The sequence below is a fragment of the Scleropages formosus genome, chromosome 3 (genome assembly GCF_900964775.1).
Source record: "Scleropages formosus chromosome 3, fSclFor1.1, whole genome shotgun sequence".
Classification (NCBI taxonomy): Eukaryota; Metazoa; Chordata; class Actinopteri; order Osteoglossiformes; family Osteoglossidae; genus Scleropages; species Scleropages formosus.
This window is the reverse complement of record NC_041808.1, coordinates 28,411,155-28,428,765: the sequence shown is the minus strand read 5'-3', so window position 1 is coordinate 28,428,765 and position 17,611 is coordinate 28,411,155. Positions and strand designations below refer to the sequence as shown.

The following is a 17,611-nucleotide window of genomic DNA, read 5'->3' as shown; positions in this document are numbered from 1 at the left end:
CGTGCAAAAAAAAATCGCGCGGGCTGAATTTAGTTACTGTTTAAATTAAAAAAAAATATTTTTGACAACAAGTATTAAGATTTGGTTTCTCGCTTGTTCAGGGCCTATATCGAACGTGATGTCGTTAACGTGGAAAATATTCTCTAAATACTGATAATTGTAGCGAAATAGTCTAGATATGACAACGTAAAAGGGTAACATCTTAGGTTTATTTCACAATCAAAAGCAGAACTGCATCGTAACGTAATTTCAGTGTATTCCAGGAGATGGCGCTGTTTGTCAGTCTCACCATTGACATGAATCTGAATTTTGATGGGTTATGACCTCATTATTGTATTAAATACTTTTGATAAGAACTGATCTAAAGTGTATATACACAAAACAAACGTGTGCATATTTATAATGGTAATATGTGCTATTTGACTTTAAAGTAACTTCAATTAAACTTTATTAAGTCTTGCCAGTCCAGCACTTGCAGCAAAGCCAAACCGGTTTCTTCACATAAAATCATAAACAATGGGCAACAGAGAAGTTAAAATTTATTTTCATTTACTACATTCAGTAGCTCTTTTTCACATATCTTCATTCTGTTCCCCCAGATAATTGGGGAAACATTGAAATAAATATGTACATATGAAAATTTCTACATAATGTTAAAAGCACTTTGTTCACGTTAAAACAGTAGCACAACCTTTGCTTTGTTACAGCAATATGTAGAAGTCCATCTGCATGACTGTTTATTTCAGTTTAGAGCATATTTGTAAACAACCACGCCAGACAATCAAATCCTAAATGCCACAAACACTGATTTAAAAAAAACAACAATTTCATTGACACATATGTATCGAGATGCAGTCTGCTGCAAGTACAAGCAGCACAAGAAGGTTTCAACATGTTTTAGAAAATAACTCTGAGAACATCAATCACAGTCCTGACTTCCATTTAACTTTAGTCTAAGACATGTCCTTTCCTACTGTAGCAGCCTTAGATTTGGTTAATGGTGTATTTCTCTGAGCTCTGAAAGGAGCTGACCTCCCATCGGCGGAAGGTGTGCCTCCTGAAATTTACCCTGGGGCTGGTCATGAGGCAGATCTTCCTCAGCACAGAGCGGCGAAGTAGAATGTAAACCCAGGGGTCCAGAATCTGGTTACAGGTGGCCAGGCGAACGCCCATCATCATAAGTCTCTTGTAAGTGTCCAGATCCCTGTCTGCAGACTGGCTGCGGGAATGGATTACTGAGATCAAAGCGAAAATCTGGAAGCCAGAGAGAAAAGTACATAATTTCATCATTATTTAATTGCTTAGCAGTTTCTTATATAATCCAACACGACCTTTCACACTCCATATATACAGTTGTTTTAATTATTTCTTGAATGTATTCCAGGTCAAGTTCCTTAAAAGGGGTATTGGATGGACAAGGTTTTACATCATTCTGTCAAAATTTACCATAATGATGAATTCACATTAAGTGGACATCAGACTACCAAAAATGTGCTATGTTTTACACGTCACAAGAAAAATATGAGGCTTCATTTATCAGTTGCTGAACACTGTAATGTCTGTGCTTTTTCACTTGAAAGAACTATGGGAGCAATACAAATAAAAAAGGCAAAATTATGAAATGCCAATAGACAAAGTCTGTGGAGTTGAGAATCAGTACAATGCAATGTTAGGTTTTCCTTTGGGGAAGATTTGAAATACTTTAAAAACACTGTCTCAATTTCGATCTGAGAGAAAATTTAAGATATTAAACATAATTCTTTCTCAGGAGCAGAGTCTGGGAAGTTTGAGCCAGTGTCTTGAATCTCACTCTGGGTTTGAGGCCAGCTTGCACATGCCTAGAAGTAGCTAAAGTGAAGAAAAGACCTCTTCTTAAATTTTCCTCATACTGTATATGTAAATCTTGCAGTTCAGAAAATGATATCGTTTAGCTGACAATTTTCATTGAGTTTCGAGTGTTATGCATTTTCTTTTTGTTAAACTTTTTTTGTTCTTATTTTTCCACATGACCACAACATGTTATAAAGACATGAAAGCTTGTTAAAGAAGACCAGTGTGAACATGGAGCGTGTGCACATATCACTACAACCACAGAACAGCGGATTACAAGCAAATATCACGTACAAAGGTACACAAGACACATCTGGGAAAACCAAGGGTAAATGGATTTCCTTTTAAATGGCAGCATGTTGATTCATTGGAAAGCATGGGGAGTAAATACATAATATTTAGTCCACTTTTTTACACATTAAATACAAATTATGAATAAAGACAACAAAATGCTTCAAATTTTTTGCATTGGCTAATGATATGATTTTGCTGACATTCTCAAGAGTAAAGACACAACACTGAAAAAACAGTGTCAACTGTTTGGATACAAAGGACCTAAACAACTGAGGTTATATCATCTGTCTTGTACCCCATATCATTAATGGTTTGACATGATCTGGAAAAAAATAATTTTTTCCAAGGTATTTTACACTTCCAAGGTATTTTTAAAACCATTTTTATATGTTTAAACAATGATTGTCTTCTTACGCAATATTATTAGATTATAAATTGGGCAGTAACAATACAAAGTGGCACAGGCAATGCATTTTTCTTGCACTGCAGTACATGTCTGATGTACTGAATGTACTGTAACGGGCCCTACTAGAGGGGAGGTCTGCAGGGTCATTTGGCCGAGGCCTCACCTTGCAGGGGGGCCTAACCTCAGCGAAGATTGCATTATATAACTTTATACTGTAGAAGGCAGAGTGCCTAAAGCCAATAACATTATTCTCTGACGCATTCTATGATATTACACGCCATTCTTTACATCAAAATACTTTTACCCCCTTCCCAAACAATGAGAGGGCCTCACAATGTGAAACGATCTAAACTTTCGGAGGGCCTGGATGTGGATGGTTTCTTCATTCAGTGTGCAGTATGTGCAATGATTTAATGATGGCAGGTATATGTATATTTATCTGGTGTTAAGAAACGTAAGGGACTTTAAAATAAACATGATGCATTCTGTGCACACGCACACACGCACACACTTTCAGAACCACTTGTCCCATACGGGGTCGCGGGGAACCGGAGCCTACCCGGCAACACAGGGTGTAAGGCCAGAGAGGGAAGGGGACACACCCAGGACGGGACGCCAGTCCGCCACAAAGCACCCCAAGCAGGACTCGAACCCCAGACCCACCGGAAAGCAGGACTGTGGTCCAACCCATTGCGCCACCGTACCCCCGCATTCTGTGCACATGAGGAGGAAATTAATGAACATCATTTGTCAAGCTGAATGATTACTGCTCACACTCACCAGCAGGGGACTCCAGCATAAGCATGACGTGACCATTATGCCCACTAACTGCACCACCATTTCAACGTCGTGGGACTTGGCGGAATGACGCCTGCTGAGTTTCCGTCTCATCCTGGCCCGCACAAGCGTGAGCCCACTGACCGTGTTGCAGACCAGCGCTACTGCCAGGGACACCAGGCCCAGCCCAGAGAAAAGCACAACAAAGGCCACATCTGTTGCCTTTGTGTTATTCAGGACATTGATGAAACACCAGGTTCCTGGGTGCTGGTAGGTGTAAGAGCCCAAATGGAAGCTGGGCAGCAGGGACACAAAGAGTGCTGACAGCCAGATGCTGGAGAGACAGACTTTGGTTCGAGTGCTAGTGACCAGCGAAGCATGTAGCAGTGGTCGTGTCACACCCAGGCACCGTTCCGCTGCCATAGCACAGCCCAGGAAAAGAGGGCACAGACCAAAGAAGACCATGCAGCCACCTAGGAACTGGCAGGGGATGTCAGTAGAGTACAGGGGGGCAGGTACTGCCTTGGCTTGGTAAAGTCGCAGCACCAGGGCACCAGGGATGACATGCCCAGCCAGGTCTGTAGCCACCAAGGAAGTTGCAAACAGAAGGAAGGTAGCTTTGGAGCGCCTGCGCAACTGGGAGTAGGCCTTCACTAGGATCACCATTGCCACAATGTTGAAGAGAATGCCCAAAGTCATTAAAAGTCCCGCTGTGGTGGGATCATTAATTGATGACATGGACCTCCCAGATGTCTTGTTGTCCCAGAAAACTGTGGTCACACTCCCCTGGCTCTGGTTGGACAGTCCTACGGGAGGTGTGCAGTCCGATGAATTGTAGTGACACATGACAAGCATCACTGAGATCCCAGAGCCATTGGTCCTCTTGAGGAGAGAGGGAGCTAAAGGGAGACAGAACCGGTGAGCACATCAGTGGAATCAAGTGTACAACAGTTTATTCAGTTATTTGAGTAATATTTCAGCAAACAATAACATGTCACTGCAAAACGTAATTTTCTGTATCTAAAGGCTTAATGACTCATGCCCAGAACACCAATTAACTATGAGTAATTTTACATAATTGCTAATCAGACAGTAATCTGAACATGCTGAGGCAGCATAGTGAGTCTGCTCATGAAAGATATCAATATTTGGTCGACATAATCTACAACTGACTTGTCCTATGCTGACCTCAGATGTAAAATTATTAATCATTTTATAGTTCAGACTCCCACCTCTACTATGACTTCCCAGAATCTGCAGTGATATCTATATCTATACCCACACACACACACACACACACACACACAGATTGACTGAAACCACTTGTCCTAACCTGGCAACGCAGGGCGTAAGGCTGGAGGGGGAGGGGACACACCCAGTACGGGACGCCAGTCCGTCACAAAGCACCCCAAGCAGGACTTGAATCCCAGACCCGCCAGAGAGCAGGACTCAGTCAAACCCGCTGCATCACTGTGCCCCCTATCTATACCTCTATATATCTATATCTACTTTTTGCACAGCATCAAACCTTAAAGGAATCTTCAGGTAAGCTAAAACACAAAGGTGTGGAAAACAATAGCATGCAGTTCCATTAATGTCCCTTTTTCATACATAGACCTGAAGCAGAGACTTAGTAGACAGTTCCTTCACTGATGTCTTCCAACAGACCGTCAAAATGGTTTTATATGTCATCTGTTAAACAGCTTCAACCGGTGAGTTCAAGCCAAAAATTCACCTACCTCAGAACTTGAGTATGGAGCCTGATTTTAAACAACAGTTCATAAACTTTTTAATTGCATTGCTCAAAACAGAAAATCTTCTCATTTGGCCAGATTCAGCACCTAAAATTGAAGTAAACAAATACGCCAGTATTTTTTTGTAATTATGGGTGAGACTAGGTAAACAGTTTGTACTTGTTTACCTGGATGGTGTGCATCCAGAAATAGTTATGGACTTACATACTCTCACTGGAAACATTTGTGTACACCACATAGGACAAGATGTGATGTGAAAAAGATGTGATGGGCTTTGTTTCACCAGCCAGATTCACAATGCACTGGTGTCACCAGTGATGGACACTCAGGTATTAAAAATACAGTCAGATCCCAAAATACGTTAATTATAACAAAGCGGTTCTGAAGATGTGTGTGTGTGTGATAACAAATCAGAGAACTGTATTTTAACTTCTTCCTCAAAGGCCAGATCGAGAACAACAGGAGTCTTTTTACTATTTTCTAATGATATACAAATGACTCTCTCTCTCTTTGATATTATATATACGCACACAAACATATAAATCAATTATGAATATATAATTTATAAAACATATAGACAACCGAAAACAGCATAGTACAGTACGTAGTGCATACTACGTACTACTAGTAGTACAATTTTGTCAAAAAGTTGTGGATGAATAAAAGCTCAGTTTTTGAACTGTCAGTCCACCTCAAAACTGTATTTTTGTTATTAGTATTACGTTCTAATAATCATAATGTTCCATACTGTAATATACATACATTTTTATATGAGCAATTCATTCGAAAAACTTAAGAAAACCTGAGTGCTGAGATACTCGTACTGGCCTGAAGTAAAATATGAAGTAAAACTAAAAAATAAATTACCGTTACGAGCCCGCACACTCTGCGACAGTTTCAGAGTCCATAATTCTTTAACCTTTCTGAAGTGTTCAGAATATTAAAGTAATAAAAAAAAAACTCTTCGTTTTAACTTCCACTTTGGTCTCAACGATACTACTCCAGTCCAGACATCAAATGATCCGCTCCAATGTCGAGCTCCACCCTAGGCTAGCTTTTCTAGAGGCGTAGTCAAGTAAATTATTCATTCACGAAGTTAACTGGCACAGACATCTCTATTTATTCCCCATTTCCCGCAGAAAGGACAAAAACAGAAACATAAAAACAAGCCTTCATTTCCCATTTAGCTGCGCTAGCGAGAGTCCGCGTACTGCAGACACCCGCGGCACAGAAACGTCTAGTCCTACAACCCCCTTGGCTCCTTTATAGCGCTCTTTTGCGCGAGCACGAGCTCCGCGCGCGCTTCCCGCCGGACAGAGGTGCAGCATGCGCGCGCCCAACGACCCTACTGAGACTCCTCCTGAAGAGACCACAGCTCGAGCAACGTGTTTGCCGTTGTGTGAAAATTATGGAGATAATTTTTTTGCACAATGTAGGAAACGTTCATCTCAACGTTGAGGGAATCCCCTAAATCTTAGTGACACAGTGTCATGTTCACACCCTAAGAGAGTAGGTATAGCAGGGCCATTTGGCTTTCACAGAGGGGCCTCACTTCAGCCAAGCATACATTAAAATATTATACACACTCTAGGGAAGATTTAGCCTAAAGCTAAATAAAATTATAGTATAAATGAAAAAGTACACCAAAATATTTTTTGTTCTTCAAACAAAATTGGGAGATGAAAAGTGTTTTGGGCAGGTTTACCACGTTTCATTCTGTCCTCTACTGTCAAAAATGGCTTTGAGAGCCAGCATTATTTTTTACCAGCTTGACACAAAATTTACTAATTTAACATTGAAGCTCAAAGTGTTTGCTAACTATATGTGACTGCCATTGCTCTTTAGCACTCATTTGTCCCTGAGGGGGGCAATAATACAATTAATTTCAGTCATTTGCATGGCAGCGATTAGGGGAAAATCTTGAAATCGATAAAAGCCAAATTTTCTGCTGCTTCTGAAACATCATTTTGGTTTTAGTACCTTTTTACTGAATAACACAACACTTGTGAGACACATGAAAATCAATATTTTATACTTCTGATTGCAGCTCAAAATTTATTTCTGCCATCTGTTGCAAGATGCATTCCGTGCATTGCAACGACTCTTTTCAGGATAATTCATGGAAAAAACCGACTGAGAAAAACAAGTATGTGGTGTTGCACATACAGTCATTACTATTAAGAATATTTCCAAGAACACCTTGTGTAAGGTATATTAGACCTACCACAGAAAAGTGCAATCTTGTAACTTTCTTCTTAAAGTGTTTTAGGTTCATATTATGAGTATAGCAAATAATATGAATTTACCATGCATCTCTGTAGAGGGGTGTGCTGGTGCAGTGGGTTGGACCAGGTCCTGCTCTCCTGTGGGTCTGGGATTCGAGTCCCGCTTGGGGTGCCTTGCGACGGACTGGCGTCCTGTCCTGGGTGTGTCCCCTCCTCTTCCAGCCTTATGCCCTTTGTTGCCGGGTTAGGCTCTGGCTCCCCACGACCCCGTATGAGACAAGCGGTTCAGGCAATCTGTGCTTCTCTGTACCTTTTTGGCAGGTCTGGCAGTGACAATCTGTAGTAACACAGTGAAGTAAGACTATGCTCTTTTTCCACACTGGGCTCTGGAAATGGTTGTCTAAATGTGTGTTCGATATATCATTTTTCTTTGCAGATCAAAAAAATTGTGAGATTCAACCTCCTAAGACATAACTTTGACCTCCGCAGCACAGACTTCTATAAATTTCTGCAGCTGCAACATTTTATAACAGCCCAAAAAAAGGAGAACAGACTACGGAAAGAATTAACTAAAGTTTAGAAGGCATTACGCCAAAAAACTCCAGGAGGATGTTCTCTGGATTGTATACTGTTTTATTGAGCCTCGGTTCTGGCTGTTACAATATGTTAAGGGAGACATGGGAACAGGACCTTGACTTGTCTTTCAGTGGCTTTGAATGGTCATCTATATGTGCTAAAATCTTCATGGAATCTTCTTCGCTCCATTGTGCCTTCACAGGATGTTCCTGTGACATCTTTTAAATTCACAGCCTTTCCAGGCACTTTAATACATTTATTCTAGGAATGTGATAAGATGCAAGTCTATTGGAATGGGGTCCATCAAACAAAAAGTTTGATTTGTCTCAATTTATTTTTTGGAAAACCAAAAACCCTATTCTTATTTTGAGGATGTTACGGTTCGTAGGCTGGCTCCTCTTACATACTTGGCATGAAAATGTATTTTAATGTTATGCCCCCTCTGTAAATATGTAGATGACAAAAATGTTGAAAATGGTTTGACTGCAAAAGTTAGCATTTCCTTTTCCATGACAGCTCTAAGGAATTTTTGAGTGTCTGGACTCAATTCTGAAAGTTATTAGAATGTGCTGTATGATCACCCCTGTGATATAATCCAAATTTTTAGTACTGAACCCTCACTGTGTGTATGTTGACATATTTACAATCCTTTGGTGTACTGACTCTACCTGTACTGTATGTTGTTGTGACCCTGTGTTGTTCATAAATAAAAAGAAGAAACAGAAAACTTAAGGGGAGGGTGGAATATATGTATATATTGTGTACTGATGGGAGTGGATGCCATAGAGTAGGAGAACGGGACCATATTGATCTGCTGGTTCTCCATTTCCTGCCCCTGCCATGCCAAATGAATGACAATCATAGGGTACTATTTTAGAGGGGTGCGGTGGCACAGTGGGTTGGACCGGGTCCTCCTCTCTGGTGGGTCTGGGGTTCAAGTCCCACTTGGGGTGCCTTGCGACAGACTGGCGTCCTGTCCTGGGTGTGCCCCCTCCAGCCTTATGCCCTGTGTTGCCAGGTAGGCTCTGGTTCCCCATGACCCCGTCTGGGACAAGTGGTTCTGAAAGTGTGTGTGTGTGTGTGTGTGTGGGGGGGTACCATTTTGACCCACCAGCTTGGACATATAACCAACTGGTTTGTGAGACTTGTCGGGTAGAGAGACAAGGAAGGTTCCTCAGAGTCCAGCTTGTGTGCAGTATTTGGTTTACTACTGAAGATTTTTAGTTGTGGATTTTAGTGCCCAGTAGATTATTTTTTTCTGCCTCATACTCTCAAAGGGCCCTGTCCACGTTTTTGTTGTTAATTTTTGTGACAAAAGTTCTTTCTGTTTAAGAAACCTGTTGTTGTTTTTCCTCAGTTCCACTCAACCTCAACCATCCTTCAACTGACAACAGTATGAAACTCTCTTATATTACTCATATTTTCAATATTCATAAGTTTCTATTTATACTACATACTGTAGACCCACATGTTTTTCTTTATTGCAAATAAAATGTACCATTTCTCCTGTCCCATGAAATCATCTTGACATCCCAATATGTTCTAAACTTTGGCATTCTAAACCTGTAAGCCACTCCTACTGCTGCTGCCTTGACAAAATCTACACAATCAAGCCCTTCTGTTGCACAGCTAGTATGCAGCTGTAGCTCCATGCTGCCAATTATCCTTCTAAAAGCTATGCACACCTGGTATTCTCCACTGGCCCAAGACTGGAGGGAGATCACAGATAGAGAAGAGGTGGGGATTTAGAGGTGAAACCACATACCATTAAAATTATTAGTGCTAAGCAAAAGACTTCATTGCTGAAAAGTTAAATACTTTCCTTTAGAGTCTCGCAGAGCGTGTCTTATTTCCATGACACTTCAAAGGAACACGAACACAGACTTTCTGAACCACTTGTCCCATATGGGGTTGCGGGGAACCGGAGCCTAACCCGGCAACTCAGGGCGCAAGGCTGGAGGGGGAAGGGACACACCCAGGACAGGAAACCAGTCTGTCGCAAGGCACCCCAAGTGGGACTCAAACCCCAGACCACCAGAGAGTAGGATGTGGTCCAACCCACTGCGCCCCCCTATTCAAAGGAACATAGCAGGGAAAAAGTAGGCAGTTCAGACCATGTTAAAGATTTTATTTTAATTTGTGAAAGAACAAAGAGTACCCAGAGTTTTTAATTTCACTTTTAATTTGCTAAACTTTCATTAAAGTTTTCTTTGTGCAATGAAATCACAAAATCCCCCTTTTTATCAAATACCTACATTGTCACGCTCTCACCTATTGGCTCATCGGCGACACCTGGAGCCAGTCACGAGGGCACGGCATAAGAAAGCGGACTCCCTTCAGCCCGGAACCTCCCCAGAGCAACCACAGCAACTCCCCAGTGCTGACTGATGATCTGTCCTGTTTTCCTGGCTTTGACCTTTACGTTTCATTCAACTATGATTCTGGTGTTTTCCCCTGGTGATGTTTGCTGTGCGATTTACCTGTGCCTCTTCCTAGATTTCCCTGTTTGCTTTTCCCTTTGGCTTTTATCTGCTGGCTTACCACCAAAGATGAGCGTGCAATCAAGTCTGTCACTCAATTCTGTCTGGTGGCAATGACAGACGGTTCCGCTTTACAAACAGACTTAGTGGAGACCGGTTGCCTGCAGGATGCCATTTTGGCACAAGGTGCTTTACTCGGGGTGCACAAACAGATGCTGAAACAGACTGAGAGAGCGCTTCACGGGCTGATGGAGGCGCTTCAGACCAAAGCGGTGATCCAAGCCATGGAGAACGCCACTGAGACTGCTCTCTGTGGCACCCCGCCTCTGCTCCCTCTAAGTGCGCCTATTCTGGGCCCCCACATCGCAAACCCTGAAAGGTATAACAGATTGCATGAGAAATGCTTAACAATCCTCAGGCTATGTGAGCTCATGTTCTCAAGCTCCCCCCAAGTGTACCAAGCCGATGAGACCAAGATAGTGTTCCTGGTGTCATTACTAACTGGGCTGGTGGAGTGCTGGGCCACAGTGGATTGGCGCACCTGTCCCAAGACCACCTACCAGGAGTTCAGGAAAAGGTTTCAGGCAGTCTTTGATCATCTGCTCTCTGCACACTGTGCCAGCAATCAGCTCCTGTGGATCTGGCAGGGCAACCACCCCGTGGCTGACTATGCGGTGGCATTCCGAACCCTGGCCAGACAGAATGGGTGGGACGAGGTGTCTCTCATCACCCGTTTTTAGAACGGCAGGCTGAACTCGCATAGCACGGCGAGGGCTGGACCCTTGGCTGCTTTGTGAAGATAGACATTGCCATGGACAACCTCGCCCGGGAACGCACCCCGGGACGATGGGAGGGGATCTCTCAGCACATACAGGTTGGGTGCAACCAGCTGGATCCCAAGGAGAGATGCCGCTGCCTCCAGGACCGGTTGTGTCTCTACTGTGGTGCCCCTGGACACTTCCGTGCCTCCTGCTCAATGCGACCCCCCCCCCCCCCCCGATGAACCTGTCAGGACTCCTCATGGCTCCCATAACTATAACCTGGCTGGGGAATCAGTTAAGCACCTACACCTTTATTGACTTGGGTGCAGCCAGCTATTTCATGGATACCAGGTTTGCACAGGTGAACAACATCCCTAGAAAGGTCTGTGATGTAATGCTGCGGGTGAGAACCCTCAATGGGCCGCCCCTAGGCTCCAGGGTTGTGGAAACCCGAGTGCTCCGCATGACAGTGGGCACTTGCCACGAAGAGGATGCTGTGTTTTTTCTCATTTGGGCCCCAGACACCCCTGTCATACTCGGTTTTCCCTGGTTGGTGAGGCACGATCCGGTGTTCCGTTGGAGTATGGGGGAGTTGGTATTGTGGGGAACCCAGTATGTGCGAACCCACTTATGTCTTCCATGCAGGGGCACATCCATAGAAGGGGTAGAAGAGGCGCCCCAACAGAAGATCCCCCATGAGGATGCAAACCTCCAGGAGGCATTCAGTAAGGCCTGCGCGGCTGAACTGCCGCCGCACAGACCGTGGGACTGTTCCATTGATCCGACCTGGCACCACTCCGCCCCACGGCCGCATTTACCCCTTGTCACTGCCTGAACAAAGAACGATGCGGGACTACATTGCCAAGGCATCAAAGCAGGGATCATTCGACCTTCCAGTTCACCCTTGGCTGCCAGGTTCTTTTTCATACAGAAGAAGGATGGGGGTTTGCGTCCCTGCTTAGACTACCATGGTCTTAATGCCATCACGGTCCCATACACGCACCCTTTGCTGTTGATCACTGCCACTCTTGGGAGGATACACAGGGCCACCATGTTTACCAAACTCGACTTGTGGAGTGCGTACAATCTGATCCGCATTCACGAGGGGGATGAATTGAAAACCACATTTTGTACCGCCCTGGGCCACTATGAGTACTTAGTTATGTCCTTCGGCCTCTCCAATGAGACTTCAGTATTTTAGGCTTCTGTGAACTGTATACGGGGGTGTGGTGGCGCAGTGGGATGGACCACAGTCCTGCTCTCCGGGGGGTCTGGGGTTCAAGTCCCGCTTGGGGTGCCTTGCGACGGACTGGTGTCCCGTCCTGGGTGTGTCCCCTCCCCCTCCGGCCTTACGCCCTATGTTACCGGGTAGGCTCCGGTTCCCTGTGACCCCGTATGGGATAAGCGGTTCTGAAAATGTGTGTGTGCGAACCGTGTACTCGGGGACATGGTCAACGAATGTGTACTGGTGGACCTGGATGTCATCTTCTCCTGGAACAGAGAACAACACATTTGCCAGGTAAGGGCCATACTGAGTCGGCACTTCCAGAACAGGCTATATATGAAAGGCAAGAAATGTTTATTTTACCAGTCACAGGTGTCATTTCTGGGGTACATCCTCGGTAAAGATGGAGTGGCCATGGACCCTGAGAAGGTAAGGCCAGTGTTGGACTGGCCTGGACTGGCTAAGACTGACCACTGTGAATGCCCTTCAGCGGTTCTTGAGGTTTTCTAACTTCTACCGCAGGATTAACCGTGGATTCATCACCGTTGCTGCCCCACTCACAGCCCTCAATGCAAGCAAGGGACCCTGGCTGACCTGAACCAACGCTGCTGACCGTGCCTTCAAGGATCTCTAGATCCGGTTCATGTCGACGCCTGTTCTGAGGCACCCCGACCTCTTCCTGCCGTTTGTGGTTGAGGTGGATACCTTGCCACCTCCTCCTCCCTCTTCTCTCACTGCTGAAGACTTTGCTTTGTTTTTCAGAGACAAAGTCAAAGCGATCACTGATAAATTCTCACCATCAACCTGCCCAGTTCACGCTGGACCATGAATTCTCTCCGAATCTGAAGTCGCTGACCTCCTGATACTGCTCAGAGCCACCACCTGCTCGCCTGATCCGATCCCATCATCACCCCTTTAGAACTTTTCCCCGCAACTCTCCTCCTTCATCTCTACAATCATCAACTCCTCACTCTCCTCTGGCTGTTTCCCAGCTGCCTTCAAAACTGCTCTAATTTCACCTCTGCTAAAAAAACCCTCCCTGGACCCCAATCTGGTTGAAAATTACAGACCGGTCTCTCTCCTCTCCTTCCTGTCTAAAACCCTAGAGCGGGCAGCCTATGATCAACTGTCTGATTTCCTCACCCAGAACCATCTCCTAGATGGTTATCAGTCTGGTTTCAAAGTTGGTCACTCCACTGAGACTGCCCTTCTGGCGGCATCTGACGCTCTCCAAGCTGCTAGAGCTGACTCCCTCTCCTTGGTCCTTAACCTCCTTGATCTGTCTGCAGCATTCAACACTGTCAATCACCGGATTCTACTCTCCTCTCTTAACCAGCTTGGGATCAAAGGTGCGGCACTAAGATGGTTTGAGTCCTACCTCTCTGACAAATCCTATCAAGTGGTCTGGTTGAGCTCTCGTTCTTCTCCTCTGCCTCTCTGAACCGGTGTTCCGCAGTGCTCAGTATTGGGTCCTCTTTTCTCATTCTACACCTCCTCCCTCGGTCCGGTCATAGCCACCCATGGATTCAAATACCACTGCTATGCTGCTCCTACATGTCGATGACATTCATGGAAGAGACCTTCTGTTCCTCCTACAGTCCTTTATCTCTCCCTGTCCCAATCCCCTGCTACTCACAAAGCGGGCAACTGTCTTGACCTTGTATTTTCCCGTAACTGTGGCTGTCCCGTTCTCTCTGTCATGCCGCTGCATGTCTTTGATCACTTCTTCATTTCCTTTCAACCCTCCCTCAACACTAACTCTTTGTCTCTTCCTGCACCCGTTGTCACCTTACGCTGCAACTTAAAATCTCTCTCACCTTCCTGCTTTGCCTCTGCTACTCTGGCCACTCTCCCTTCTGCTCCACAATTCTCAGATATATCAATAGATGATGCCACTAACACTTTTCCTCTCTGCCCTGTCTTCCACCCTTGACTCTCTCTGCCTTCTGTCTTCTAGACCAGCACACCCCATTGCTACCCCATAGCTGTCTGATACGTTACGTGCTAACAGGACCAAACTGCGGGTGGCAGAGCGAAGATGGTGTAAATCCAAAACTCCATCGGACCTGGATGCTTACCAGTCACTCTTAGCTGCTTTTCAGTGTGCTGTCTCTTCAGCTAAAACCTCCTTCTTCCACAACAAAATACAGTCTGCATCCAAAAAATCACACAGTCTCTCTGCTACCTTCTCATCCCTTCTGTGTCCCCCGCTGCTGACCGTGCCTTCAAGGATCTCTGGATTCGGTTCATGTCGGCGCCTGTCCTGAGGCACCCCGACCTCTTCCTGCTGTTTGTGGTTGAGGTGGATACCTCGCCACCTCCTCCTCCCTCTTCTCTCACTGCTGAAGACTTTGCTTTGTTCTTCAGAGACAAAGTCAAAGTGATCACTGATAAATTCTCACCATCAACCTGCCCGGTTCGTGCTGGACCTCCCTGCAAAGCTATTCTGTCCAACTTCAAGCCACTCTCCAAATCTGAAGTTGCTGACCTCCTGATATTGTGCAGAGCCACCAATGATACCCAGCTCTTCCTCTCCTTTCCACCTGCTGCGTCAGACATCTCCGCACGCATTGCTGCCTGCCTGTCGGACATCTCTTCATGGATGTATGATCACCACCTCCAACTCAACCTCTCCAAAACAGAGATTCTTTACCTCCCAGCTGGCCTGTCCTCCTGTCATGACCTCTCGATCAAACTGGACAACTCACTCATTTCGCCTAGCTCCTTTGCTAAGAGTCTGGGAGTAACGATTGATGCAAGTCTGTCATTCTCTCAACATATCGAAGCCACAACCCAGTCCTGCAGATACATCCTGCATAATATTTGTAGGATCTGTCCCTACCTCACTACTGACTCCACCCAACTACTTGTCCAGGCCATGGTGACTTCCAGTCTGGACTACTGCAACTCTCTCCTGTGTGGCCTTCCTGCTACTGCCATCAAACCTCTGCAGCTTCTACAGAATGCCGCTGCACGACTTGTGTTTGATTTGCCAAAGCATTCCCATGTATCTCCTCTACTCATTTCTATGCACTGGCTTCCTATAGCTGCCCGAAACAAATTCAAAACCCTGGTTACTATGTACAAATGCATCAATAGAACTGCTCCCAGCTATTTACAAGACTAAATCAACTGCTATGCCCTAGCCAGGCTCCTTTGCTCGTCTACTTCTGCTCGCTTGGCGGTCCTGCGCACGAAAGGTAAAGCTCGGAGGTTCTCGGTTCTGGGTCCGTTGTGGTGGAATGACCTTCCCCTCTCACTCAGAACCGCAGAAACTCTGTCTACTTTCAAGAAGGGTCTGAAAACTCACGTTTTCCAGATCCACTTTGCCCAAGATCTCTCCAGCTCATTTACGGTGTAACTGTTCATGCTTTGTAACTCCATAAGCATCCCCACATACAACCGTTATTCAGCCACTACTCTGTCATTGTACTTGCTTTTTTGTGTATCTTATAATATTTAAAAAAAAAAAAAATTGGTGGGAAGGTATCGGGATTTGTTTATTCTGTGTTGTATGCACTTACTCGAACGATGAACCTCGGTGCAGCAAGTGGTAGGTAACGAACTAGGTTTGCTTGAGACTTTCATGTCTGCAGCTATGTCTCCTTCTCTTAATGTAATGCATAAATGGTACTTTTGCTGAGATGTATATCGCTTTGGACAAAAGTGTCTGCTAAATGAATAAATGTAAATGTCCACGGCAGACATGCCTCCTTTACCTTTACTGCTTTACATACACATCTACCTAGAATCTTTATCTGGACTTAAATGTATTCATTCCTCACATAATGAGGTTTAATTCATTCAGTGATATCACCATCTTAGGGGAATTACTATTATTTCTTATGAAAAAATATTTTCCCAGATAAAAAGTAATCTAAAATTAAGATATGAAATTTAAATATATCTGTAACAAAAACTATTATTTCTAGCTTGTCCTTTAGTGCTATATTTACATTAATTAAATAGCAATAACTTCTTTACGCTACAGAGCTGCAGAAGTGCAGATCCCATCCCAGATGCAAAAAGTAGGAGACAGAAAACACTTTCAACAGATTCATTTTGTTAATTTGGCCCATGGTTTATGATATAAAGAAGTCAAGCTCACATGATCAGTGCATATGCCTTTCACTGTGCAAAGCACAGGGACAGTTTGACATTAAAGGTGCTGTGTAACATTACTATAGAAGTTTGATGATACACGATTTTCATTAGATTGTGATGTCTTTAGTCTATTTCAAGGGAATTTATGTTATTAAAGTACATATGAATAAAATAACAGCATTAATAGTTACATGTTTATGGTTTACTTCTGTAAGGACTCAAAGCACCCAGATTCAAATTCTACTCCTGTTGTAGTACCCTTAAACAAGGTACATACTCTGAATTGCTGGAATAAAAATTGTCCGGATGTATAAATGGGTAAATCATTGCAAGTAACTTAAATTGTAAGCTGCTTTGTCGAAAAGCATCCGCAACATGAACTAATGTAATATGATACTCAATCAACAATTTCAGTTGTGATTTCTAATTTTGAAATATATTTATACAAACACACACTGGCTGAAGTCGCTTGTCCTGAGTGGGGTTGCGGTGAACTGGAGCCTAACCCAGCAACACAGGGTGCAAGGCTGGAGGGGGAGGGGACACACCCAGGATGGGACACCAGTTGCAAGGCACCCCAGGCAGGACTCAAACCCCAGATCCACCAGAGAACGAGACCCAGCCAAACCCACTGTGCCACCGCACCCCCTAATTATGAAATATAATATATAATTTTCACTGGTTGTGATTCATTGGGACTGTCAGTAATGTACTGGAAGTAGAAAACATGTAGTTGGTTTTGTGTGAATGTGATAATAAACTGCCTGAAGAATTGTCATACAGTGCTGCTATGAAAAGAAAGGAGTCAAACCATGATCATTTGAACACGACATGCATGCTCATAGTCATCTATGGTAAAGTATAGGTTAATACACTTAAGTTAGTATATTAAATGGCTACGTTGACACACATGAGCAACAAAAACCTTTTAGATTTGAGATACCAAGTGTGTATATCTGTCCCAAAATGTCTGATAAAAGTTGCATTGAATAAAATACGCATCGTGGAAATAAAACGACCATGCAATGGGCAAAAAGTCCATTGTGCAGAATAGCAAACCTACAAAGGGTATATATTTTCATGACCCTTCATTGCGGTTTTTCATTGTATAGGATCCCATCATATGAAGACTGAGTGTAAGCTGTATGAACTGAAATAATAGCCATACAAAGAATGCAT

General features: G+C 44.1%; 1 protein-coding gene across 4 annotated transcripts; it reads right to left on the bottom strand.

The window, feature by feature from the left end:
* Positions 1–691: 691 nt before the first annotated feature.
* ptger1b (prostaglandin E receptor 1b (subtype EP1)) lies at positions 692–6,313 on the bottom strand. 4 transcript variants are annotated; one of them, XM_018738565.1, is made up of 4 exons: positions 5,929–6,313; positions 5,047–5,148; positions 3,311–4,206; positions 692–1,254 (listed from the first exon to the last, which is right to left on the bottom strand). In XM_018738565.1, exons 3-4 carry the CDS (start codon positions 4,160–4,162, stop codon positions 985–987), a joined length of 1,122 nt encoding a protein of 373 aa, XP_018594081.1. In that variant the 5' UTR covers positions 4,163–4,206; positions 5,047–5,148; positions 5,929–6,313; the 3' UTR covers positions 692–984. The 4 variants fall into 4 exon arrangements, with proteins under 4 accessions (XP_018594081.1, XP_018594080.1, XP_018594082.1 ...); XM_018738564.1 differs by lacking the exon at positions 5,047–5,148; XM_018738566.1 differs by lacking the exon at positions 5,929–6,313 and having other exon boundaries at positions 5,047–5,433.
* Positions 6,314–17,611: the final 11,298 nt, after the last annotated feature.

Excerpts from the sequence above, each read along its gene's own strand:
- ptger1b (XM_018738565.1), bottom strand. The coding sequence starts at position 4,162 with ATGCTTGTCATGTGTCACTACAATTCATCGGACTGCACACCTCCCGTA. Across the intron at positions 1,255-3,310 it reads TATGCTGGAGTCCCCTGCTG|ATTTTCGCTTTGATCTCAGT; the intron begins GTGAGTGTGAGC and ends TCTGGCTTCCAG.